Raw genomic sequence first — 27,395 nt, forward strand, 5'->3', positions numbered from 1 at the left:
ATTTAATTTTGTCATGCCTAAAGCCAAACTTTGTGGTTTAGCAGACCAATTGCAGCAGTTCTATCCTTAACTCCAGTAGGACCCATAATTTTCTGCCAGTAGCGCGCAACATGCGGGCAGAGGGTGTGGCAACAATTAAAACGTATTCTTTTAGTGCCTCACACTGCAAAAATAATGCACCTTACAAAAGTGCTTCTATACTGACACAAAGCTCCACAATAATGGGAGAAAAAAGGTTTTATATCAAAGGTCATACAAAGAACTATTTAAACAACTGACTGTCACCTCAAGTGGTTCCCAGCATCCTATCAGTCTGCGCATATGGGAACAGAAGATTTTACAATCCTAAACTGTACCTGATAACACTAAATAGACTGAGTGGAGAAAAAAAATGCTTCGATGATGAGTACTTTAAACAAACAAACGAGAAGGAGAGTGGGCGATTCAAACGAGACCAGTTTAAAAAAAGAAAAAAGAAATTTAAAATAGCGTCACACTTAGTGATCTGTCCTTAGTCCAACACTTCTGGCACTCTCACAAAAACTGTTAAACTGCATTCAAATAAAGCTCCCCCCAGAAAAAACCCCAACTCATATCCAAGCAGCTCTGTAACAGCAATAGGTAAAATGATCTAATTACTCGCTTTCCTTTATGTACAGTCAATACTCATTCTTGAATTTATCAAGTTTTATCTCACATTTTATGCACAACATTTAATTTCTCATCACGCTCGGCAATGACGAAGCAACAACGCTGTCTGCTGTCTTTTTCTTGCTGAATGCTTCCTCAGCCTTTACCTTTTCCAAAAAACTCACAACACATAAAGGTCAAAGCTCATCAAGACTTAGGTCAGATCCCAAATCTGCATTCACATCATCTTCAAGATCATCATCACCATCATTATCATCGTTGTCATCACCATCCACATCTGATCCAGGACCAGCAAAGTCACTCCGCCTGGACTGAATACTCAGACGTGCTCTGGGCTTCTGATGAAGAGCTGGCAGACATAAGGAGCAAAGAAGAGCGGTTAATTTTGTGTACGCGAGTACCGCATTGCTGTGGTACCATCTGGGATTGGGTTGGAAAAGATTCAAATGTTTTCCCTTAACAACTATGCACTGGCACGAGTGCGTGTGCAAGTGTGTGCAGATACAATTGTCAAATTATCCTGGCTTCGTGGTCCCAAATCACTCTGGGAAACATTTAGAGCAGTGATGGTAATCTCTTCCGGGAACGTCAACCCTCTGTTACAGTAAGTCTGAGGGCAAGCAGTGCATGAGCTCACACAGGCACACAGAGTACTAAATTTCCCAGAGAAATGACCGGCTTTGCAGAGACCGTTGGAGAGGAAATGAGAGCTTTAGTGTTTTTTCTCCAGACGGAAGAACACAGAAGGACACCAGCCTCCTGACAGTGACATGCTACACTCACTATCACCAGCAAATTATACAATCCTGTATATTTTATATCTAATTTCAAGTTTTTTGTTTGGTCATGTAATTTTTTAAAACTACTGTTTTTTGTGTGCAACTCTTCACTGGTCATGGTTCATGTAAGATGAAGTTACAAAAGGATATGATTAGCTTAGCATAAAGACTGTTAATGAGGTGACCACAAGCGTTGTTGTATCCCAATAATACATTTTTCCTTTAACATTAACATGCTTACAGTTAATCCCTACAAAATCATCTACCAATATCAACTACCTGTAGTTTTACAATACATCAAACTAGATTGTAAAATAACAATGAAATATCATCTTCAAGATCTTGGCAGAACTCATCTCTAGCAAATCCTCTGAGAGTAGAAGAGCAAGGATATTCTCCAGGACAGACACTGTAGTGGTATTAAGGTTTTCTTTTAACTCTTGGAAAGAAACCTAAAAGCATATTTTATTTCCTGACATGTCAATCTATTGCTTTAAAGTCCTTTTCAGGCATGGTCCAACTTCAATTCCAAAAAAGTTGGCACACTGTACTATATGTAAAGAAAAACAGATCAATGATTTACAAATCTCATAAACACATATTTTATTTACAATAGAACATAAAAAACATATCACATGTTTAAAACTTTGATATTTTCCGTTAAAAATATTAGCTAATTTTGAATTTGATGGTAGAAATACATGTGAAAAATGTTGGGACACGGGCAAGAAAGGGGGTGGGGTGGGGTGGGGGGGGGGGGGGGGGGGGGGGCGTGTATGGACTAAAAAAGAAATTAGAAGTAAATTTTATAACTAGTTAGGTTAACTGGCAACAGGTCAGTAATATTAGGGGCAATCGTGGCTCAAGAGTTGGGAGTTCGCCTTGTAATCGGAAGGTTGCCGGTTCGAGCCCTCGGTCGTTGTGTCCTTGGGCAAGACACTTCACCTGTTGCCTACTGGTGGTGGTCAGAGGGCCTGGTGGCGCCAGTGTCCGGCAGCCTCGCCTCTGTCAGTGTGACCCAGGGTGGCTGTGGCTACAATGTAGCTTGCCATCACCAGTGTGTGAATGTGTGTGTGAATGGGTGGATGACTGGTTGTGTAAAGCGCTTTGGGGTCCTTAGGGACTAGAAAAGTGCTATACAAATACAGGCCATTTACCATTATCATATAAAAGAGCATCTTAGATGGTCAGTTTCTCAAGAGTAAAGATCGACAAAAAAACTGTCTACAAATTATGAAACAATTTAATATTCCTCAATGTAAAATATCAAGGACTGCCTCATCTACAGTACACAATATTATCAACAGATTCACAGAATCTGGAGAAATCTTTGTGCGCATGGAAAAAGGCAGAAAATCAATATTGAAAGTCCATGATCTATGGGCTCTCAGCTGGCACTGAATTAAAATGGGCCATGATTCTGTCATGAACTTCCCCATGCCATCCATAAAAGCAGGTCAAAGAGAAGAAACCATATCATGTGAACATGATCTAGGAACACTACCTTATTCTCTGGGCCAAAGCTCATGGAAAATGGACGGAGGCAAAATGGAAAATTATTCTATTGCCACATAAATCCAAATTTGAAATTCTTTTGGGAAAGGACGGATGCCAGGACCATCTCGCTTGTTATCAGCGCTCATGTTGCATCTCTGACTGGTGCATTACCGCCTATGCCACTGGCACTATGCAACATCAATACTCAAAGGTATATACAGGTTTGGAGCATCATGAAATGAAAAATACAACAAAGAAGAGCCCGGACTATTATCAGACAAGAACGAGGCAACATTCCTCTCCTCAGTTCCCAGATGTTTATGGACTGTTGGTAAAAGCAGAGGAGAAATGATGCCATCAAATTCAAAATGACCCTTTTTTTTCCCCTCTTAAAATGCTACATTTTCTCAGTTTAACCATTTGATGTTTTCCAAGTTTTACTGTGAATAACACATGGGTTTATGAGATTTGCAAATCATTGCATTCAGTTTTTCCCCCACATTTTCACACAATGTCCCAATTTTTTTGGAATTGGGGTTATTTATTGCTGCCTATTAAAGTGTATTTACGAAGTCTTTCAGGTATAGGCTATATTTATGTTATATCCCTTATCGCTTCAGAGCAGACATACACACCACAGCAACAAAGCAATATTTGCCATATATACAAAAAAAATTAAGCAAATATTAGGGGTGCAACGATACACAAAATTCACGGTTCGGTTCGGTTCTTTGGTGTCACGGTTCGATATTTTTTCGATACAAAAAAAATGTTCATGCCTTTTTAATTTGTCATTTATTAAAATTATAAATATATATTTTAACTCAAAAGTAGGCCTACAGTTTTTAAATTTAACCCTAACCCTAGTGCGTGTTTTTTATTTTGACAGCGAATGCGCACCTGCGGACCACTTATGTGCAGCCCTGGTTATTTAGCTCGTCATATTGCAGCCACAGAAATTATTTTGTCCATGAAACCATAAAGCTGCACTTTCTTTTTGCCTTATAGTCTGATTTGTCATAACTTCTCCGTTTTGTGGTAAGCTTTTCTTTGGCGGTCACTTCTTCACCCTGACCTGTCTTATTTGGCTCAGCAGAACTAAAATATATATCTGTCTGTGAAGGTTCTCAGTCATCCAGGTCATCGTAGTCAAATATAAATCCTGCTGCTTTTACACACGCACTCACATAAGCTCAGCGATTCTCTGCGCGATCAACCTCTCACATGTTTAAGCTGCAGGAGATTTCACTTGTCATGTTTGCATAGTAAGCTAACAATTAATAAGACGATGTCAGAGGAATTGGTGCGCAAATTATCATCACTCACAGATCAGTGCTGTTGCTCTCTATACACAGTTCGCGCGATTGCAAAGTGAAAGCAAAAAAACAAGCGCAAATTCAAACGCGATTTCAATATGTCACATATTGACAGTGGCTCACCCAATGACATAATTACCCAGCTACATTTCCGAAAGAATGCAAAAGCATTGACATATATTTTTCCTTCCTACGATAGGCCGAATGGCAGGGCAGAGATAGATTTTGGTAGCCCGACTGAAAAAAATCGCTAGCCCCGGACGTTGGGCTAGCGATATTGCGAGCCCTGTATCTGATTGAGGAATCACTCATCTTTGGAAAAGAGAGTTTATTACAGAGAAATGTCTCTTTCCAAAATAAAAGCTATACTATCCGCTTCTTCTGGGCTATATTCTCAGCAGCATATTAAACAGCTGTCTAAATGACTCGGCTAAAGTTAGTAGCATGCTTGCTTGTTTTTTTTCTGCTTCCACTTGTCTTTGCACTAGGATGATGTCGGCGTAAATGTGCAGTCATATTCGTTGTGTTCCCACTAGTGCTTTCAAGTTAATCTCGTTGAAATGACCTTAACGCCACAACACGGCAAATCTCCGTTAACGAGCTACCGCCGATCGCCCCGTGCATGGGGCTAGACGGCCAACACGTTAACGAGCTAACTGCGCTAACACACTAGTTCCCACCCATGTAATTGAGCATTGCATGGCACATCCAACATACTGTTTTACTTTAGTCCATGACTCGCTTACCTTCAGGGTCATACGTCACATGAAAACCAAAATAATTCCAAACGCCAGATCTGAATGAGGGTGGGGGAGGTCCATGTTGTAAGGAGAGCTTAACTTCTGTCTCGCTAGCTTGCCCTGCGCTCTTCCTTCTGATGATGCTGTCTGTGTTGAGCTGTCAGTGATTATCTGTTGATATGACTGTGTGCAGTTCAGACTTGTATTGACAATTATACCAAAACAAGGTCCAAACCAGTAAGACTGCAGCTCTGACTTCAACAGATCACATGATTTAGGTATACTGTCAGATCAATGGAACGGAGTCATGTCTGAACAGGGCTTATTTCACTGTAAGCTAAATTGGCAAAGACTGTAGTGTACTCTCTGCACTGAGTCACACCTACTGGGTTGAATAAGACTGACGGTTGAGCCAGATGTGTGGGAGAGTGGCGGGAGAGGGAATGACTAGTCTCATCTTGTTAAAACCGCCATCAGGTCGTGCACATCTGCTTTCCTTTTCTGCTTTTCCAACGTTTTATGTTGATGTGACAGGTGGTTTAACTGTCAGAACATGTCTTTGTGCTGTATTTGCACCAAAGGTTGATTTGCAAGAATACTATCATGCACACATGTGGTATTGCTGTGACTTTGGGTGCACTAGGCCCTTACCAGGGTCTTCCAGCCACGAGAGATCATCTGAGCTGATCTCCGCCAGGCTCGGGGTCAGGCTAAGGTCTTCTGAGTCAGAGTCCGCCTCTTCAACTTTAACCACTCTCTTATGGCTGTGAGAGAGTGGGAGTGGTGATGCCCCTAGATCAAACAGCAAAAAAACCCCAAACATGGTTTATTATGCTGTGCATCTGTGTTCAACAGAAACAGAAAGGATGGCACTTACTCGATGTGTGGGCTGAAGGCAGAAGTGATGTTGGTTCACATCCTCGGAAAACGAGACTTCTGACCTCATCCTTCAGTTCTGACACAGTTGATCTGGTGTAAGTGATTTATAGTAACATATGTAGTACAAGACAAGAAAAAACAAAAAACTAGATACATACAGACTATACATGGTTACACATATACCTGATCTGGCGAACCTCTTGCTGTGTGTGAGAATACTGTAAGACTGTCTTTGTCAGATCAGTGTTGTGAATTCTGTAGCTGTCTGTCAGCTCCTCCAGAGTCTGAATAAATCACACAGAGAAAGATTAAGCATCTGAAAGAATCAAAACCACAAACCCACAAGAAAACACTGGCTGTGAGTTACAATGTGTACCTTGCAGCTGTGTTCGTACAGTCTCCTGGTCTCACTGGCCTGTGCCTGCTGGAGAAACATGTCCTCCTCCTGCCTCCCTGTCAAGGGTAAAAGAAAGAGCAGATGTTCCAAGCAAGATGGTTCTTGCTTTTCCTTTGTAGACCAACAGTGGAAAAGGACATGTGCAGTCTCGCTGAATGAATGCAAGGAATCTGTGTGTGTGTGTGTGTGTGTGTGTGTGTGTGTGTGTGTGTGTGTGTGTGTGTGAGAGAGAGAGAGACTCACTTAGCCGTGTTTTTAGTTGGTCCAATTCTCTGCGCAGCTGTTCCAGCTCCTCTCGGCGGAGCTTTGAGCTAAAACTGGGAAAAAGAGAAAGTAAATGACACTCACACAACTCTGTAATAGCCATCTCTTATTAAGAGATGTAAACATTTTAATGTCAATTTAGGGTTGGACCTATCATCATTTCAGTCTCCAGTCACCTCCCCCAGCTTAACCCCTAATGCACCTCTCCTCCAGGTTGCCTAGCGACGTGGCTCGGGTGATGTGTCCCCTTAGACTGTTCAGTTCACGTCCAACTTCCCTTCTCCACTGCTCCATCCTTCTCTCTGCTCCTGGGCTTTGTCCTCTCCTCCATTCCTCCCTTTGTCTATCCCTCTCTCTCAACTCCTCACGCAGCCTGTGAACCTCGTCTGGAAAAGATAGATAGATATCTAGGACCAGCTGATTTTTTTTCTACTTTACAGCTCCTTCCATTACCCTTGCACACAAACCAGAATAATTCATCAATATCTTTAATTATGAATGAATCCATTCAGGCTGAATACACTTAGCAGTTTTCCCAGGCTGTAGAGAGAAAGGGTGGATAGTGAGGAGAAAATAGAGGCGGGCCAATAACAAATAAAGTTTGCTAGGACTCATCTCTTTCAAGCGGTGCTGTAAGTGCTGATGGCTCACAAAATTGAGACCATATTTTCCTGTAAATCCACTTGCTTCCTGTAGCTGCAAGTGTTTAGCTATTGTCTAACTTTTTCTGCATCTCTCCTGAGACAGCTAAGTTAGAGTAGAGTGGAAGTGGGTCAAACTGTATTTAATGTAAACTAAAACTTTAAGCACCTCCAAGTTTTTTAGGAAAAGCATATTATGCTTTTCCTAATTTCTGTCAGTTATATAATGTTACAGAAGCTGATCATCATATTAAATGTGGTCAAAATGTCAAATAATGTCATTATGTCTACAAAGTAATCTGTGTGAGTCACAATCTTAGACTTCAGCTACACCATCTGAGTGTTGTTGTTTTTTCCAATATGTACATATAGAGAATGTAAAAGAGAACTGACTACATAAACCTGCAGGGATGTTGCTGTGCCAGTAAGAACTGTTTGCTGCAAATCATCTGCTAGCAGTATCAAGTGCCTACTAAACCACAAAAAGGAAGCACAACCTGAGAGGACGTTTTAACAGGTAAAGGGAGACAATAACAGGAAGCTGGAGGGGAAACTACCATGCAGCAACATCAAAGATATGTGTGGGAGAATGAACACCATGACTGGCTTCAAGAGGAAGAGTAGCCAGCCCCTAGGACATAGCATACGAGTTTAACCTGTTTTATAACTGGTTTGAACTTGGCACTCTGCCACTTCTGCCGGTCCAGCATCTCCAGCACCATCCTCACTAAGCACACTACAGCTGCAGCATCTTCTACACCAGCTTCTCCTCAGCTGTTCTTTACAGTGAATGAGGTGAAAGCAGAGCGGAGGAGGCTGCACTCTCTAGGAAAGCAGCTGTGGTAAGTCCCAGGCTATTTAAAGACTGTATCTCAGATGGCAGCGCCTCTGCACACTATCTTCAACCTTAGTTCAGAAGAGTTCCAACCGTGTGCCAGTGCTCAAGGCAGCTGACCGTGATCAACAACTACAGACCATTTACCCCCACTTCCCATATCATGAAGACAATGCAGAGGCTACTCTTTCCCTTTCTGACACCATAAGTCGAGCATGCACTGGAGCCTTTATAGTTTGGATAACAGGGTAACACTAGACTTATTTCTTTTGGACAAGCCTGGTGGCAACATGCGGTTTATCTTTTCTTATTTTTCTAGAGTGTTTAAAACTCTTCAACCTCAGATTTTGAGAAACAAGCTTGAGAAGGTGAGGTGGATTCTACCTTCACCTCGTGGATACATAACTAATTAATGAGCCAACCACAGTTTGTTAAACTGGATATATCCAGTGGATATATGAACATAAATGCCTTAGGATAGGTAAAAACGGTAAAATTCAAGGATTGTTTGTACAGTAATCTGAAGCTCATCACATGTAATGTCTAAAATGGAGAAGAGCAACACAAAAACTATGTGGTAACAACTAATTTACATTAAAATGCTACATGCTTTGGGCGCATTGTTTGTGACCTGACACCTCAGTTTGGATGATGACTCTCAACACTTCTGAATCTGGTAACAGTTCATTTCTTGTAGAGATGGACCGATCCGATATTACGTATCGGTCCAATACTGACCTAAATTACTGGATCGGATATCGGAGAGAAATAAAAAATGTAATCCGATCCATTAAATATCAAAAATCACCTCACAAAACTTGCGACATGGCGTAACTCTGCTCATAACCGTAGCACGTCGGAGCAGTATGCATCATGTGACAGAGCGGCTATGGCGTGTGGGACCTGTCGGCGGTCTGGTTTGGAGCCTCGCTACCAAACCGGCATTTCAGAGAGAAGTAAAGCAAGTGTGTAAGTTCATCTCTGAATGTTTGTAAAGCATTCCAGCGTTAAGCTTAACAACCGATATATGGAGCGACTGCCTCTTCTCTCTCCCTCCCTCTCCTGCTGCTACTTCAATCGTGAAACTGATTAATGATCAACTGATCGGCTTTTCTGTCGCGAGTCCGTCTCTCTTGTTTGTTTATTGCCCACTTTGCGCCAGAAAGAGGAAACCAGCTGCTGAACAACAGCAGCACGTTTAAGCTTGATAATCTGTTGTTAGAATTTATTTAATATTACTTTCTACACCAGGATCCTTTTCTACGTAGCTGACGGCTGGTAACTGTGCAGGGGCGGATCTAGCAAAGTTTAGCCATATCGGTATCGGCCGATATCCAAATTTATGATATCGGTATCGGACATAAAAAAGTGGTATCGTGCCATCTCTAATTTCTTGTAGTTGACAAAGTGGAGTGAGATGTGTTTATGAGAAAAGTAATATGACACAGTAACGGTTACCTTGAAGCACCTGAATGTGACATTGCTGAGAGTGCTTCTCCCTTTCCAAATCATGGAGCCTCTGGGTGAGGGAATCAATCGCCTTTAAAAGATTTTGGGAAGAGAAAATGAGTCACTGCTCAAATCAAACAATCTGTTAAATACCATAAATATATTGCTATTTAGTTCTCAGTGTTAAACAAATAAACACACCTTGCTCTGTATCTGGAGCTGTGACTGGACAGAAGCCAAGTCTGCCCACTGCACACCAGGACTGAAAGTTGGGGAAGTCTGTCGGAGAAGTGGTGCTCGAGGAGGAAGAGCAGGGGGGTCTGAATCTGAATCACAACCTCTCTCGCGCACTGGAAACAAATCTGAAAAGGAAGAGTGGAAATCACTTAGATGGTTCAAACAACTGTTGCGCCTACAGTATTTAGTTAACTCTGAAAGAAAGGAAGTCAACTTAACATAAACAATGACAAGTTAAGGGTAATTTCCCCTTCTAGTCATATTGAGAAATTTAAAATGCTACGCTCACCTTCGCCTCCTTTGAAGAATTTCCCCGTTGGCGTCAACCTCTCCTGTTAGAGACAGAAGTTTTGGTTTGTTTTTTTTACATTCAAAGAGTACTTCCTAAAGTCTTCTATCTACGCTATCTTAATTTAAATCACTTTAATAGAGCACTGCTGCCATCTACAGATCGCTATGGGAACTGATCACAAGGGATCAGAGAAGGTTCTCCTGTGGTCAATGCCAGAGCTTATCAAACAACAGGGTGCAGACAAGCATGTGAAATATATAAAATAAAATGACGTTTTTAACAAGTTTTGCAGATGCTACTGTGCTTTAATATGCACCTTTATTTATGTAAATATCAACACCCAGCCTTTTTTTTTTTTTTTTTTTATTGTCAGCGATTGATGAACGTTGTGTGATGTGAACTTTGTTTTGGCTTCACAGAAGTACTGTTCAGAGTGATGCAGAAAAAAAACCTGCCTCAGTATGAATCAACACGTACAAATAGAAGTATTTAAATGTACTCACCCTCATCTTTGCAACACTGCCATCTGCTACAGACAGAATAGAGCTCAGCTGATTGTCCCAGTTCATGTCTCATTCGAACTAGAAAGAGAATTCAAAAAGGGAAGTTGTCAAATTCAAATATTTATTATTATTGTCGCTTAACTGATTATTGATCCACGAGGAGCATCATCTGACACGAAGCTTTCTGCCCTGACATAGGTTAAAGCTACATCAAAAACCACTAGACCACAATGACACAACCTTAGACACGTGTTATTCCTGGTAGGCGAGGTATCAGCTGCGTTAAGAGCTTACACTTTGAGGGGGATTAAATTACAGCAGCCCTGTGCATTTGCACGTTTTTAGTTACAGCGATCAGCTGCTTCACAGGAAAATGTAACATGGGATGTCACGATATGACAGCGTATTAGCTCATTTTCAGATTACAAAGAGAGCAGGAGTTTTCCAAACAGGCCTGTTGGGAATGACTACAAACGTAAACACAACTGGTTCACATGCAGTTAAAATAAAAAGTCTTATTACCTGACTTAGCTGAAGTTTGTGCATTTTTCTAACATTTCTGGCTACTTTATAGATAAAAAAAAAATCTAAGGGGATGATCATCAACATCAAAAAGGCCAGATGAGTGGATTTGGGCATCTGACAAGGATGCCTCCTAACTGAGGTGTTAGGTCATGTTCACCAGGAGGAGGCCCCAGCACACAAACACTCTGGTGTCCCCCTATACATGCCGGATGAGGTGGGCAGAGAGAGGGGTTTGGGCTTCTCTTCGAATCCTGTCAATGGGACTCAGACCCAGAAAAGTGGCAGAAAATGGATGGATGGATGGAGAGACAAATAAAAAAAATTTTTATTACATTTTCCTACGCTAATTATTGTTAATAATTCACGAGAAGGAAGATGGATATTCTCTCATAGTAAAGCAGTAGATATGAGAATATTTCCTCAATTCTCTGAGGTATAAGTCACTTTAATTTCTGGAAAAAGACGAAAAACGTGCAATTATCTTTTTTTTTTGTTGTTTTTCAGTCCATGAATCACAAGTCCGACACATTCAATTAACCTTTCTGCACCTGGGACCACATGTGATCAGGAGATGCCACAAATGTCCTTATGACAAAATGATGAATCCGGGATTCAATTTCAGGTATTTCATTACTGCTACAGTGCTAATTATAATTACAGGGGTTGCACACAGGTTAATCAACGTCGTTCCCCCTATATTATGTTTCGCCCACGCCACGGTTTGTAGGTCGATAAAGTAATGGGCCTATTAAACTGATCTGCAGGTCCGCTAGGAACTAGAGAGCATATCGCTGTCCGGCTGCTAGGAACAGAAGCTTGAAAGAGAAGCTCTGGGCAGAGCAAGCATTTCCTAACATAGACAAAATGCACAGCACACAAACATGTTGAGACACATCAACTGATAAAGGCCAAGTTTTACAGTTAATACCGCTAACGTTAGACGTTAGCTGTGATTTGCGACATTTTTTTTCTCTCGGGTTTTTATTCGTGTAGCCAGGAAAAAAAATTTCCGACTCTAAAACAGTAAATAGAGTTAACTTTATTGTTTCTAATGCTGTCTCTGAAACATTATTAAGAAAATAAGCATATTTTCCTACCGCTAATCGAGATACTCACAGAAAACCTTCCGACTCCACTTTTAAATCCAGGAGCCCATAACAATAACGTGATTGCGTATGACGTAAGGCACATGCCTTCTGGGTTTTGTAGTCAAAAGGTCCGTAATTATTTTTAGCCTCAAAATTACAGAGATATCCTCGATGTACACTCACTTAGTAAAATACACTGCATTCTAAACGTATTCTAGTTAGCAAAAAACAAACAAACAAAAAACTGTTCAAATATACCCCGAAGCTAAGATTTTTCATCGAGGACGTTGATTGGCCAAAGAACACCATGTCCCACAATGCAAAGCTCAATGTTGACATGCAACAATGGCGGCTTCCAATGTAAGCGTGGAAAGTGTAAGACGACTGTTAAACGACAGTTTAACAAATCTGGGATTTGAAGTTTACCCGTTAAAGGTATAATGAATTGTATAGTTTTATATTGAAAAGTATGAAAAAATCATTCTGATCGTAGAACTATTTCTTTTATATTTCCCAGTTAAATATTTACGTTTAAATATTAATTGTTAAACATGCTACAACAAGTAAAAATAGCGATAGATGGTTGAATACTGCATGTTTACTGACGTATTACTGGTTCTTGCCTTTAAGGGAATGTGTCATTGTCATTCTTTTCTGTTCTTTTATTATTTTATTTTCTGTTATTTTATTGAATTGAAATTTTCAGCCAAATCAGATGATTTGTGATGGAGTAACCTGCACATATTTGGTTCTTACTCCCTAACATGTCCCTCTGTTTGCAGATTGGCTGGTACAACTCTGTGCTACCTCCCACCCTGCACCTGTCATATCCAGATGATACCCTGGCTGTGGTGGTGCTCAGCACTCCCGCCATGTTTGAAGAGGCCTTTCTGCCTTTCCTCGAGCAGAGGTGCTACCAGGGGCTTAATGACCCCATAGACCAGTGTGTTAGACAATGCATCACCTCTGCTGTCTCTCAGGTGAGGATGGAGGAGTGGTGACCAGGGTTATTTTAGTTAAACTAATTAAAAAGTAAAACTAAATTTTGAAAATGTAGTAATAATAATAATGATAATAATAGTAGCAGTAATAATAATAACAAATATACAGGAAATATTTCTAGTTTTAGTCATTTTTTTTTTTATTAATGAGAAGCCAACATGAGAAGCCACTGAGGTCTGTACTACAATGCAGGATCTTGGCTTATCCAGTTAATTTTAAGGTTAACTCTTACCAGGGTAAATGGTAACATATACCATAGGCCTAACTCCTTTGAAGCCGATTATGTTTCAAATTAGAGATCAACAGGGACAAAATTACCACCTACTGATCAATCAGTTGACTGGAAAATAGCACTTCTGGAAGATCCCTCAGGCTGTTGGCGGGTCTGAAGCTTTTCAGTAGCGTCTACACTCATACCACTGATTTGTCTGCAGCTGCCAGCACACTTATCCATGTCTGTGATTTGTCAGATGCTGGCAGTACCACTCCTTTCATGTGAACATGCTCGTAGCTGGATTGATAAACCCTGAGTTAATTTTTGAGTTGATAAGCGGCTTCGTGCGACCGCTCAGTCTGATCGCCACTGTTAGGTTAAGTGGGTCCAGACAACGGAAAGATACCCTGGGTATGCTGAACTTTCTTTGTAGTGTAGAGCTCAGATGCACATGTGTATTGAAAACAGGACGTCTATGTTTGCGTAGTTGTGTTCCAAAATCATACTGTTTTTAAATCTTTCTCCTTCCCTCTGAAAAATGCCACTTATTTCTGAATAAAGGAAAACCTAAAAGTAGCACTGAAACTGATCAAAAATTAAACTAAAACTAAAGCGAATACACTAAAAATGGTTAAAAATACTTGGCTATAATAATGGTGGTAGTGATTGCAAAAATCAGTTTCAGTGGTTCACTTCATTTAATTTCAATCTGCAGTTCATTCACTGTTAGTGACCTAATTATAATTCTTCTCAAACGCCTGCATTCTTTTGTCTGTATTCATTTTCACTATGACTGACTTTTTCCAGCATCCTAAGGCCTGTATTACAAAGTGAGTTCAACTTACAGTATACCTCAATGGGTATTTCCACTGGGAAAATACAAAGGCTTTAAATGCTATTGAAAAACTTTAGACCCTCCTATTCCCCATACACAGAAGTCTCAGGTGTCTTCCAAGTATTGTAATGCTATTTTCCTGAGATCTGATTAGTCAGAAGGCGGTGATTTTATACCTATTGATTTTGATTTTAATCTGGGGTTAACCCTAAAGTTACCTGGCTAGATGAAATCCTGCCTTGGAGTGCAGGTTTCTGCTGAAGGCCAGTCTTGTATAGCGCTGCTATTTTGAGACAGTATTCAAATTCTAGACACTTATTTAACCACATGTATTCCTTCTTTTTGACATTTTTTAGCTTGGCTAATATAATTAGCTTTTCTTTAATTATCAAAGAGCCTTTGCAGAAGTGCTGGCTTCTGAAAATGGGGCTCTCCATGCAGTTTTGTTATTTCCAATATTTCTAATTAACTTCACGTTGGATTAAATGAAAAAATAAAATACTCACATACTAAACGTCTAAGTCACTCCTTCATTTTTGTTGTTTCTCATTAAATTTTTCTATATGTTCAGTCTCAGTTAGTTTCCAGGCAGTCATTGAAGTCACTTAGCTTAGACTGGCTGTACTTGACATGAGAAGTCGCGTGTTTGATGAGCCCCCTGGATTATTGAACAAGGCTGTGCAATCAGGGTAATACCTATAAATCTAAAGAGATGTCATCCACTAAGGATGTGCCTTGTGTCACCCTGTTTCTTATCAGATTCACTGAAATTTAATAGGTTATGGTGGAAGCTTGTTTCTGCCACTGCAAAAAGGCCACCCTTTTCCTGACCTGCAGATCCTTTTTTGCCATCTATAACTCACATTTTCTGTCATTATCACATTTTGAGTCAAGTATCTTGAAATGTCTCCTTACGAACTCACACCTCTGAGAGAGTAACTCAAAGTTGAGAAAAATAACCCAAAATTTTCACATACTTCTGGTGACTTATGGATGAAAAAAACACAACTTTTTTTCAGTGCTGAATCAAGCTTCCATACTATGATCTGTCTCTGCACCGTGTTTACTAAAAACTGATGTGACTTTTTTTGTTTTGTTTTGCACGACTGAACAATGCTGATTTATTAGACCACCTGTCATAAAAACAAGAAAACAAAATACTTTAGAAACCTCTCAAAAACTTGTTTAAATTAAAAATTGCATTGTTATTTATTGGACAAATAACAAAGTCAGAAATGAATCAATTCAATTCAATTCAATTCAATTCAATCTTTATTGGCAGACTACATGTCCATAAAAACAAGACAAGAAACACACACACACAACTCCCCCCCCCACACACACACAACACAAGGTATACCATTAAATATATATATGTATATAAATAAGTATATAAAGCATTTGTAAAAATATAAAACCATAATATACATAAAACACAATTACTTAAAATAAATCAATAAATACACAAACACTTTAACCAGTGCTTTCTGAGACTGGATGAGTAACGGGAACCACTCACTGTCGGATCTGTGAGTGCTAAAATTATACTGTTACTCGAACCATCCAGTCGTTCTCTAAAACTGAACATTAACTTTCTTAAAAGTGCTTTAAAAGTCCAGACACCCACAGCTACAAACATCTGACTGGCACTACCACTTCTAGGTATCCTGCAAAGGATTCTCATCGCATCATTATATGCAACATGCAGCTTCTGCATGCTACATTGTTTGTAGGATGACCACAAGGGGGCAGTATATAGCGGTGTGCAATACGCTTTAAACAAAGCCACTTTAACTGGAAGTGAACAAAAGCTGAATTTGCGTGCAATAGTATTTGCCTGCACATAGAGCTTACATCGTTGTCTGTATATGTCATCATCATCATTCATTTGCTCAGTAATAAAGTGACCGAGGTATTTCACCTTTTTATGAACTTCAAGAGTTTTTTGTGCCAGTTTAAACAAAGGGAAATTTAGCTGTTTATCCTGCTTGGTTCTACATATCAAAACAGCACTTTTAGCAGCATTGTACTCAATGTCATATTGCACACCATATTCAGTACAGACATTAAGAAGATCCTGTAACCCAGCACTGCTTGGACTAAAAACAACCAGGTCATCTGCATACATAAGATGATTTATCAGTGCTTCACCTAATATACACCCAGTGTTACAGGCTCTCAGCTGTATGGACAAATCATCGACATATAAATTAAATAAAATTGGAGACAAAATCCCACCCTGTCTGACACCATTGCTGACACCAAAGGGGGCAGAAATACTGCTTCCCCATTTAACCTGCATGTTCTGATGAGCGTACCAGTAAGAGAGAATCCTCACGATGTATTGAGGAACTCCCCGTGTCTTCAATTTATCAAAAAGTTTTCTGTGGTTCACTCGATCAAAAGCCTTAGAGGCATCAATGAAACACATGAGGACAGATGAATTTTTAGCCCTATACAACCTGACTATTTCCTTGAGTGCATATATGCACATGTCAGTGCCGTGCTTTGGTTTAAAGCCAAACTGATTATCCAGAGAAGAGATGAACACACTAACTCTGTCAAACAAGATTCTTTCTAACACCTTAGATAAAATACTGGCTAGTGCAATCGGCCTGTAATTATCCAAACAGCTCACTTTTGCAGCTTTGTCCTTCATAACTGGTACCAGTAAAATACACAGCATTGAGTCTGGTAATATGCCATGAATCATAAACCCAGTGAAACAGAGTGCTAAAAGAGGAGCTAGCCTTACACTAGCATGTTTTAAATGTTCTGCAGTGATGTGATCCAAACCAGAGGATTTATTATCAGACAACCTATGAATGGCTTCATATACTTCATGTGTCCTTACACTTATTGTGTCATTACTCATGTCAAGATTGTCCTCATATGGATCACTTTTTATACAGTTAAACAACGCACTGTAATGCTGTCTCCATAATGCTGCAATGTTATCTGCCCCAGAAACACCTTCAACAGTTGATGGTAGAGATGGTTTACAGTTATTAAGAGCTTTCACCTCTTTCCAAAAATCTGCCGTATTATTACACAGCATTTTCCTGGCCAAAGAATCTGCTCTCAGCATTTGCTCATTTTTAGTTATAAAAATGAGCAACATTAATGGTAACATTCAGTGACCAAAATGTAATTTTTGATTTCATTCAAAATAACCATAATTTAGCATCTTATTCAAAAATGTATATTTTTAGTTATATTTTAGAATTGAAAATATAATTTTGATTAAGGCGCTTGTGCATACTGGTATATCAACTGTTATGGAAATATAAAAAATATTTTGTAATAACCAGTGCTGCTAATTTAGGGCACTTGTAACTTAAACCTTACATTGTATGAGTGAGCTTACAGTTTGCGTGTGCATACAGTTTAAACACAGTGTAAAGGTTACTGGAAGCCTATAGCACATGAAACTTTATGGGAAAGCCTCTGACAGTCTCACAGCATCATCATGCTGGCTAACTCTATTTAGATTGCAACTATAATCATATTCATGAACTTTTTCTCACGTTTAAACATATTTCTTACTTGATCCTGCCCTGCAGTGTTTTCCAGGAGAGAAGGTGGATGTGAGGTACGACTATGAGCTACTGCCCAGCAGGAAGCCCAAGTTCTTGGCCCAGACTGCAGCTCATGTATCGGGAGCAGCTTTTTACTACCAAAAGGCTGATGTGACGGAGCAGCCCTGGGCTGAAAAAGTAATCACATTCTTGTTTGCTCCCTTGGCACATTTTTTAAAGGCAGTCTTTACCTTTCTTGTGTGCTGTGATCCTTTGATCCTTTTGCTTTCAGAAAATGTTTGGAGTGTGTGTGCATCTGCGGTTTGGGGGCTGGTTTGCCATCCGAGCTCTGTTGGTGTTTGGAGATGTCACGGTGGGCTCTGAGCTGGTGCAGCCTGTTCCTCCTGACTGTGTGCCATCCAGAGAGGGCAGGATAAAGCTGCTGGAGGCTTTTAACTTTCACTGGCAGGTAACATCTTTTAGTCATAAAACCTGCATCACACGCAAACTGTAGATAGACACCAACAACTGTTTTGTGCTCTGTGATGGAGGTTTTGTTCTCTGAGAAGAATTGACTGCGCTGTAGGGGTGATGTGGAAAAGGACCCATGTTGTTGTCCTGTTTCCTATTTCATGACGCTAAAAATTGACAAATTTGGCAAATTTCATATCATTGGTTAGTTTTTGAAGCTGCATTTTACTTTTCCAATCTTTGGGAAGTTTCAGTATGTCAGATTAATGTATAACTGAATTTTTCCACCATTCTGCCTCATCAGGATTGGAGCTACCGAAACATTATCAGTCCAATCCAGACCTACTCTCAGAAACAGAGGGACTACTTCTCCACCCCTCCTGCCCAGCGTGTGGCTCTGCTCAGGGCTTGGGGCTATCTGCCAAGTGACAATAATCAACCTGAACCCACCTCGGACACACAGAGTCAAGAAATTGGACATGGGTGAATTGTGGAAGCACCGCCTGTCCTTTCTGAATTCAAACCTCTGCTGTATCTAGAACTTAAATTAAGTCTTGGTTGAACACCTTTTTAATCAAACAGCTTCTTATTGAGACCAAACCTGGGATTTTAATGTAGGCTTGGCTTTTTGGTGAAAGCTGCTTTTTCAGGGTTGAAAATGTGTTTGATTCTTTGTTTTGTTTTTTTCTTAAAAGTTTAACACTACTGGAAATATCAGTAACATATCAGCTTCCTCTACGTCTTGTATTATTAGGTAATAGCTGATATTATTGAGTGGATGTTTGCTGAGTAGTATTCTGTTCAGGAAAGCAGAGTTTGCAGTCTGATGTGCTTTTGCATAGTAATGCACTTTAGTTTTTGTTGTGTCCTATCGGGAAAATAGAGAATGTGTGTGTCCAAGTAGCAACAGGAAGGTTTTGCTTCACATTTTGAATGACTCAAGTTGAAAATTGAGTTAAGCCATGTGTCATCAGCGTGTTTAATCTGCATGCAAGTGCCTTGATTTAAAAAAAGAACACTATTGTTTTTCTGTATAATGTTTTTATTTGATTTAACAGTGAAGCAATAAAAGTTGAGACTAAATGGCAACATCGCTTTAGTCTGTGAGCAGAATGACTCAAAAAATTATAGTTGCTTGAATATTACTTTTTTTTTGTCCAGAGATGAGACTTAACCCAACAAACTGAGAAATATCTGAAGGATTCTTTAACAATGCTAATTCTTGTGTTATGTCTTTCTCTATGTTCTTTTCATGCTTGCGTGGATTCCCTGTGGATACTAAAGCCTCCTCTCACAGTCCAAAGAGATGCGTGGGGTTAGTGTAATGGAACTCTAAACTGGCCCTAGGTGTGAATGTGAGCATGAATGGTTGTCTGTTTCTGTTTTAGCCCTGTGACAGACTGGTGATGTCAGCTGGGATCGTCACCAGCCTCACACGACCCTGAATTCTGAATTGCATAAGCAGAAGACAACGTATTGATGATATATGACAATATATTCCTTCTGGATCCAAGAAGGATGTAAACCTGTATATATGCCATCCATGCATGCAGTCTTTGTGCAGGGCTTTGAGAAAAATATTGATCACATCTGTAATTTTTTCCAGAACAGTGTACTTGTTACAGGACTTTTTCTTTAAGTTTATAGTTCAAACTGAATGAACCTACTTACAGAAAATCAACGCTGAATATTGCAGCACAAAGTCAGAAATTATTATTTTGTTAAAACAAACAAACAAACAAAAAAGTCCATCCAGTTATCTGTCTCCAGTATTCATTCCCTCCATTGTTTTGTCCTTGTCTCTAGTTTACCTGACACTCAGCTGATGCATTATAGATGTGAGCAGCCTCTGCCCACCTGCCTGGTGACAGACTGACTACCTTTAACTGTGACTAACCTCGGTGACGTTGAGTGAGCACCCAGCATGCTACTGTGATCCCGAGAATTCTCACTTTGTCAGGTTTATCTGCTCCTGTCTGTTTATTTTTAAGAGGAATGAATACAACAGGATCTAATGTGCACTGAGGGGTTAACTGCATCTGTACGGGTTCAGTCCAGGTCACGTTTACACTTACGCCTCTAGGTGTCGCTGTTGTCGTGAGGCTGAGGGTTTGCGCTGCTGTTTCTGAAGCATCTGCAAATGTTCAGCACTTCATAAAGTCAAGTACTGACTGCAGATAACCTGCCTCAGATTATGAAGTATACATTTGCACACAGCTCAGTGAATCTCAGACAACTCTTTCACTCTTAGTTAAACGGCTGTACTCTCTGCTATGTTTTACTTTCAATTTTGGTGACTTTTTTACTCCACTGAGCCCTCTATTGCTTAATTTCCGCTTGAATGCTCAATCCAACACCCCATCCCTGACTCCTTTACTCTCCTTTGCTCTTATTGCCTCTCTCTCCTCACCCCTTTCTCCCGCCTGTGCTATTCTGTCTATCTGTGTACTGAATCAGCATTTCAGAGCAGTATGCCGCAGGCCTGCAGAGAGCCAGACCATGGAGTTAATTATACTCCCACAGATACTCCATCGCTCCTCTTTCCCCCACCACTGTTACTCCATCCCATCCCACCTCACTCTCCCCTTTTCTTGCTTTCTCTGTGTCATTTTTTTTTAGGAGGGGTCTTCATTTTCAGCCCAACATACTGTGAGCTTCTAACATTTGATTTTCTGAATTCTGAATTTGATCAAGAAGACAAGTTACTGTTAAAGTTAGTGAAGCAAAGTTATGTAACTTATCTTTGGCTGTACTGAAGTGAGGCAAATTCTGCATGCTACATTTGCAGATGCAGATGTTTAGCACGGGTGATATATTTGGCACAAATTTACACACCAAGAACTGAAGCAAGCACAGAAATCATTAGCAGAATGATGCTTTTCTAGCATATTTTCTCTTCTTTCCTTCCATCTTTGGTTAGTTCTGAATAGTCATTCTGATGAGGTGCAGGGGTAATTTTCTTTGTGAAAAAAAATGGGAGAAGCCAACTCTCGGGTTTCTGAGTCCTTAGAGGTGAGTAGTATGCCTCACCTCTCTGCAGCTGGCAAAAAACACATATATGGAGCAGAGCATGTCTGAAATGAAGCAAAAAGACAAGCAAGCGGGATGTAGGGAGATACTCCTGATGATCAAGCTCTCCCTTCGCGTCTGTTCAGTATCCTGCAGGAAAGCACATTGCAGATCGTGTTGGCAGGCAGAACTGCAGGCAGAACTGCACCAGCAGGTTCTCATGCTTCCAGTGTTTTTGCAGAACTACACAGGCAGTTTTTGGACTTTCACTGAGTTTAACAGATTTGATTGTTGGAAACAGTAAAATGGTTTAAAAAAAACAACCCTTTTCATGATTCACAACAACACGAACAAAAACCATCAACAAGAACATGAAGCACCCAGATTCTCAGATCTGTCATAGTTTTCTAAATAGTTCAAAAATAAAATAAGTTATGAATATATCTGCAAGGAGGAATGATGCTAAAAGTATACTGGATGCTGCTCCTCTAAAATCCAAAGATGGAAAAACAACTCTGGGCTGTAATTTAATGTGTTTGCTGCACAAATTATCTGAATCTCAGATAGTTTTGGGCAGAGATGAAAAAGAGGAGGAAAAAATGAGTGGTGTTTCATGAGTTGTGGATCAGTGAAGCAGTGTTATCCGCCCACAGACATAAGCTAACAAGAGGAGAGGGGAAAGGGCAGCAGAGTACCAGCAACAGAGGAGGAACTGAAAGCCGAGTGGGGGGAGGAAAGGACCGGCATCTAGAGAATTTAGTGGAATTTTGAATTGAATGTTTATTATGCTATTCTGAAACTGAGAAAGAAAAGGGAGAATTTAACACTGACCATTTAAATAACCGAGGTTGAAGTTTATGAGAAAAGGGGAGGATCCTAATTATAACTCTTCTCCATTTCCTGCACATCCCATATTTGCTTATTCTGACGAAATAGTCTCACTTTATTCCTCAAAAGGTCTGCCTCTCTTTAAACCACACTGCCTTGGTGTGTATCTGTGTGTTTTAGGAGGTTTAAAATTTTTAAAACCGCCTCCTTATCACTTTCTTGGCTTAGCATAATTAACTAGTCTTTTGCATCAGAATTCTCCCTGCAGCCAATTGGTTATTTAGCTGTGCCTGTGCAGTCCAATGGTTGTGGACAGGGAGTGGTCAGCAGGGGAAGAAGGGAATACTGAGAGAGAAAGCGAGTGGAGGTGGGTAAGTGGAGAACTGCCCAATTGTCTTATCAGACACCACCTGCAATAGACTAGAAATCCACCCTCTTTACACAACAAAAAATAAAATAAGCACAAGTACTATTTAAAACATCAATAAATCAGGTGCATTGCATCATTAGCAAACCTGCTCAGTTCCCCCAGCTGTAAAAGTGCAGTGAACATCTCAGTGTGTACATTTAGTTTGTCAGAAAGGGAGAATTTGGCTGATCTGTCTGTGTGCAAACTCTTCATTTGTGCTAAATGCCATCGGGTTGCTTGCACATGTACTTAAGTATTGCCATCATTTATTTTTATGTAAATCCAAGTATATGCAAACTTAAAACAACAACAACAACAACAACTAAGATTTATTGAATGTGAGGCTAAAGATATTGCAACGGCAATATTTCTGTTTCTTTTGGACAACAACATAACAACGTTCACCTGACACCGCATCATCTCCACAATAACCGAGCCATCACGCAACAGGGTGGCAGGCAGACAGCAGAGGATTAGCTCGAGCTAAGACTCCCCTTACATAATCCACATTTTTAGATTAACTTCATTTCCTTGAGACAGTGATATATTTCAGCCTTTGAACCATAAAAGAGGAATGCAGCCTCACAAAAAAAAGAAGCAGAAAACGAAACGGAGGGTGGTTGTCATTTACAACATAAAATACTCTCCTGTGTCTACTGAGATGGAACGTTTATGCTGTTGTGGAATACACACAGCAGTGCTTCAGTTCTGGGAGTAAAAGAGGCCTTTATAAATCTTGGATGAACCTGCTTTGGTTACTAGCAACAGTTATGGAAAAAAAAACTGGAGATAAAATTTAGTGGCACAGGAGCAGAGATAAAATAGAAAGACTCAGTAATGCCTGTTATGCTTCAGCCCCAAAACAGCTATCGTGAGCCATCAGCATGAACTGCTGCTCATACCAGATCGAGTCTGCAGCAAAAACCCTAAATGTGTTTTTAAGTGAGAGAAAGAAATGAGAGCATCTTATTGGTTATGGATTCGACATTTACAGAATGAGGAGCGAGCTATTATTTATTGTCCTTGTCTTATAGTTCTGCTTTAAGGTCAGAGTCGGGGCTTTTTTAAACTCTTCATATCAAGCCAGCGAAGATGAAGTCAAAGCCATTATTTCCTATTTTCCTTATATGGAGATGACCTGCTGAAACTCAAACCGATCATCAGAATGGGGAAGAAATTTAATTAAGGTGACTTTGAACATGACATGGTTGGTGGAAAATGGCACCAAACCAGGAGAAAGGTGTCTGAAAATCCAAATAATACTTCACATCCATGAACAAGAGCAGTGATTGATTCCTCTTTTGTGGTGAGGAAAGTTATACTGCACCCATTTTTACCCCTCAACCGTAAATATCTGATGCTGTTGTCATACCACTGGGTGGGTGGGAGGGCAGGGTGGACACCCAAATTTGTGAATGCAATAATTCGGGAACGAGACAATGTAGGATTTTGAAATTCATAGTATAGGTGCAATCTCAGATGAGTTCAAATCCTGGTGACCTCAACCTCAAGGTCAAGATCAGAGGTCAAGTTTTCTGAAGGAAGAAGTAGGATTTTCTCCATACGCACGTCTACTAGGAGTCTGAGGAGTGGAGTTGGCAACCACCAGTACTTTTTCGATTCGTGGTGGGGAGTGTTCTCGCTCCTTTCTCCTCGCTTTCTATTGTTTGATTGCAGTGAGCTCCATGCTGCTTGGTCTGCTGCTCTCTACCAGTGTTGGTCAAGTTACTTGAAAAAAGTAATCAGTAACTAATTACTGATTACTTCCCAAAAAGTAATCCCGTTACTTTACTGACTACTTAATTAATAACTGATTAAGTAATTAGTTACTTAGTTACTTTTAAAAACATGATTTATCCCCTAAATGGGTAATAAAGTGATAGATCTTTCAGCCCAATTCTACTTTTTCTGCATAATCAATCATATAAAATGTAATCAAATGAAAAAGTCTCTTTTTAAAACTTGTTTTATTAGTTTTAATCTTTTAACTTTATGCATCAAGCAAAAATTAAATTATATGCAACATTCTCTGACTGGAAGAAATTTGTTTAACATTTAAACCTATTTTCTGCATATACCAGCATATAAAATAAAATAGTTTTTTGTGTTTACACTCACTCTGTCAAATAGATGCACATAAAACACAGCAGAAAATAAATAAAATCAAAGAATCAGCGGTCCTGTTGCTCTATTTTCACCTGTATAGCAGGAGTGGGGCAGGTGGAGGTTTGCCCTGGTGCAGGTGTGCCGCAGCAGTACGGCAGTTTCTCTGTTTTGGAATGTGGTTTTGGAATTTCACATTCCAGCGGCAGCTTATTTGGTGCTTGCTCGGACGTTTAGGGTTCCCACGCATTGATCAGTGGACGCTAATGTTTTTGTCACTTTTTACGTAATCAAACTCAAAGTAAGGTCAGTACTTCCACGCGTTAAACGCTGCACGTCATACTCGCTGCCGCACTCGTTATATTATCCATTTTTGATCTGCACACAGCTGTTGCCACGAACGTCGCGCTCGCTTACGTCATTGTCATGAGACACTCTCGCAAAAAAATCACGGTTTTAGTAACGCAGTAACGCAGCGTGCTTACGGGAAAGTAACAGTAATTTAATTACCGTTTTTGCAATAGTAATCCCTTACTTTACTCTTTACGGAAGTAATCGGATTACAGTAACTGCCCATCTCTGCTCTCTACTAATGCTCTCATACACATATGTGTTTATCAGCTAATTTATAGCTATGCATTAAGCGTTACATCACAGCTGCTGATGAACTCTAAATCTGCCACGTATGAGTGAGGCCTCTTAATGCGTTTCTCTGAAACACAAGGAGAAACAATTACATCATTCACCTCAGCTTTGCCTTTCACTTTTCCTCTTCTTCTGTTCTCTCTTTCTACATGCGTGAAGGATTTTTTGAAGGAGGTAGAACTGTAGAGAAAATAGTTTGATCATCTTTCTGCGGTGTCCTCCTGTGTCCTCCCAGTTTGTCGTATTGGATGGGACTCATTCATAATTATCATTAACTGTTTTGAATCGGCAGAAGGAACATTTTTCTAGTTCTAAAGTGTACGTAATAGACTTTTTGCAACAATACTGGACCTAAAATGTATTATGCCAGTCACCTGCAAACAAAAAGAAAAGCCTGTGTGGAGTTTGATTGTGCACAAGTGTTTTAACCTAGAAGTAAAACTTGATAAACCACAGAAATATTGTCCTAAAGCATTAGGTGGTACAATCACATGTTTATATTTATATTTAACATCCACTTTGCTAAATCTGGTGTTTTGCATTCAACATGATATATGGGAATTAGGAGTATGCGTATGTGCCTGTGCATTGTGATTTATTTTTATGTAAATGAGCTCCATTCTGAAGCAGCATTGCTTCTGCACTGTATGGCTGCAATCCAGCATAATTAAATTGATTTTCATGCACATGCACAAAGCAAAACCCTGTTCAGTGTTTGTCCTTAAAGTCAGAACAGGGCTGATGTGGAGCTTCTGGGGATTGGTGACTTAGTCTGATTAGTTGTGTGGTGTCAGTGAGCCAATGATCACCTCTAAGTAAAATATCCCCAGTAATGGAGATGTTCGCTGGTCAAATCTTATTCAAGCCAAATGCTTAAATATTCACAGGCTGATGTGGAACTTCATCTGCACCCACTGAGAAGGCAAGAAGAGGCTGCAGGCTTTGCTTTCAAGCTCTTGAGTACTCAGCGCACCTGTCGTTCGCCATTCAGCGTCAATAAGTGTAATGGGAGAACAGCTGAATTCATTAGGCTCAGATTGACCTGCTATGACGAGCAATTTAGTTTCAAACACAGTTAGGCACCTGCGGGAGAGAGGAAATTAGCAATTTAAATAGGGACGATTATAGGCCAGGCCACTGTGTGCGTGTATGTCCTTGTGTGTAGCCAGACACACAGGCATCTCCACTCTACTCACTTACTTGAGTAACACATCGTCGAGGTTTATACCATCTGAAATATTGACACAGCATAATGCTCTCCTCCCACGCCTCAATGCACTTTTTATAAATAGAGTGCCTGTGCTGAACGCAGCTGGAGAGCACTTCTGAGAGTGCTTGAATCTGACACAACACAGAGAAACCACTCTGCCTACTCCTACATTTAGCTGGCAGGCCTTGCAAAGTAGTTACCAGTTTGAGCATTTAAATTACAGATGACTTTGATGTGAAAGTTACAGAAAATGAGTTTTAAAGTTATGGATACAGTGTCAGCTTATGCTAGAGTTTGTACAAGATGCTTACTTGATCATTTAGTAACTTGATTATTTATTTAGTAACTTGATTGGGTGGGTTGTCTAGTGGATTTTATTAAACTATTTCTAGCAATGTTAGTGGAGCGACTGGAAGTGATTATACTGTATTTGAACAGAGTGACCATTTAAATCACTTCATGGAAACACTCATACACAGTTAATTCAGTTTGGGGATCTCCCGTCAACATGCAGACCAGAAAATCATCCGATTGGACCATGACCTTCAGATGAGAGGACAATGTACACACATTCATGGTTTCCAGAAGATAAATTCTGTATTCTTCAGTTATCTCTTGACTTTTCCTCCACTGAGGACTTTCTTACAGCCAAGAAAGCACTGATCACTGCGTGGCCAGGCGAGAATGATCATGTTTTACACGTTGGAAATGTTTTGAGATGTTTAAAGTGTAAAATTAACCTCACTGACTAAATTTTTTGTTACTATTACAATATTAGCTGTGTTTTTAGTCTCTTTCAGCAGTCTAATGCACCCTGCCACAAATCAAAAATGATTCAGGAACAGTGTTGGTCAAGTTACTTGAAAAAGTAATCAGTAACTAATTACTGATTAGTAACTAATTACTGATTACTTCCCCCAAAAAGTAATCCTGTTACTTTACTGATTACTTATTTTCAAAAGTAATTAATACTTAGTTACTTAGTTACTGAGTTACTTTTTAAAAACACGATTTACAACCTGAATCGGTAATAAAGCGATAGATCTTTCAGCCCAATT

The 27,395-nt window shown here is 39.9% G+C and overlaps 2 protein-coding genes across 3 annotated transcripts; one reads left to right on the top strand and one right to left on the bottom strand.

Annotated features, from left to right (window-relative positions):
- Positions 1-827: 827 nt before the first annotated feature.
- LOC146607418 (uncharacterized) lies at positions 828-10,546 on the bottom strand. Of its 2 annotated transcripts, none has more exons than XM_085348580.1 (11): positions 10,481-10,546; positions 9,975-10,017; positions 9,650-9,810; positions 9,458-9,539; positions 6,726-6,909; positions 6,503-6,576; positions 6,239-6,315; positions 6,046-6,146; positions 5,861-5,952; positions 5,635-5,775; positions 828-1,000 (listed from the first exon to the last, which is right to left on the bottom strand). In XM_085348580.1, the coding sequence occupies exons 1-11, from the start codon at positions 10,544-10,546 to the stop codon at positions 828-830; spliced, it is 1,194 nt and encodes a 397-aa protein (XP_085204706.1). The 2 variants fall into 2 exon arrangements, with proteins under 2 accessions (XP_085204706.1, XP_085204707.1); XM_085348581.1 differs by having other exon boundaries at positions 828-989; positions 5,624-5,775.
- A 1,892-nt stretch (positions 10,547-12,438) lies between these two features.
- mmachc (metabolism of cobalamin associated C) lies at positions 12,439-18,683 on the top strand. Its single transcript, XM_085347912.1, has 5 exons — positions 12,439-12,528; positions 12,876-13,073; positions 17,708-17,860; positions 17,955-18,131; positions 18,438-18,683. The coding sequence occupies exons 1-5, from the start codon at positions 12,439-12,441 to the stop codon at positions 18,618-18,620; spliced, it is 801 nt and encodes a 266-aa protein (XP_085204038.1). The 3' UTR covers positions 18,621-18,683.
- The last annotated feature ends 8,712 nt before the right edge of the window (positions 18,684-27,395 follow it).

The sequence above is a fragment of the Diplotaxodon limnothrissa genome, linkage group LG23 (genome assembly GCF_057381915.1).
Source record: "Diplotaxodon limnothrissa isolate DT_005_m linkage group LG23, D_limnothrissa_male_GT1.1, whole genome shotgun sequence".
Lineage (NCBI taxonomy): Eukaryota > Metazoa > Chordata > Actinopteri > Cichliformes > Cichlidae > Diplotaxodon > Diplotaxodon limnothrissa.

What these genes read in the sequence shown, in the direction of transcription:
- LOC146607418 (XM_085348580.1), bottom strand. Translation starts at nt 10,546, where the DNA reads ATGAACTGGGACAATCAGCTGAGCTCTATTCTGTCTGTAGCAGATGGC. An exon ending in ATTCTTCAAAGGAGGCGAAG is followed by an intron (nt 9,811 to 9,974) that starts GTGAGCGTAGCA and finishes CTTCCTTTTCAG; the next exon opens with ATTTGTTTCCAGTGCGCGAG. An exon ending in TGTACGAACACAGCTGCAAG is followed by an intron (nt 6,147 to 6,238) that starts GTACACATTGTA and finishes TGATTTATTCAG; the next exon opens with ACTCTGGAGGAGCTGACAGA.
- mmachc (XM_085347912.1), top strand. Translation starts at nt 12,439, where the DNA reads ATGGCGGCTTCCAATGTAAGCGTGGAAAGTGTAAGACGACTGTTAAAC. An exon ending in TCACCTCTGCTGTCTCTCAG is followed by an intron (nt 13,074 to 17,707) that starts GTGAGGATGGAG and finishes CCTGCCCTGCAG; the next exon opens with TGTTTTCCAGGAGAGAAGGT. An exon ending in CTTTTAACTTTCACTGGCAG is followed by an intron (nt 18,132 to 18,437) that starts GTAACATCTTTT and finishes CTGCCTCATCAG; the next exon opens with GATTGGAGCTACCGAAACAT.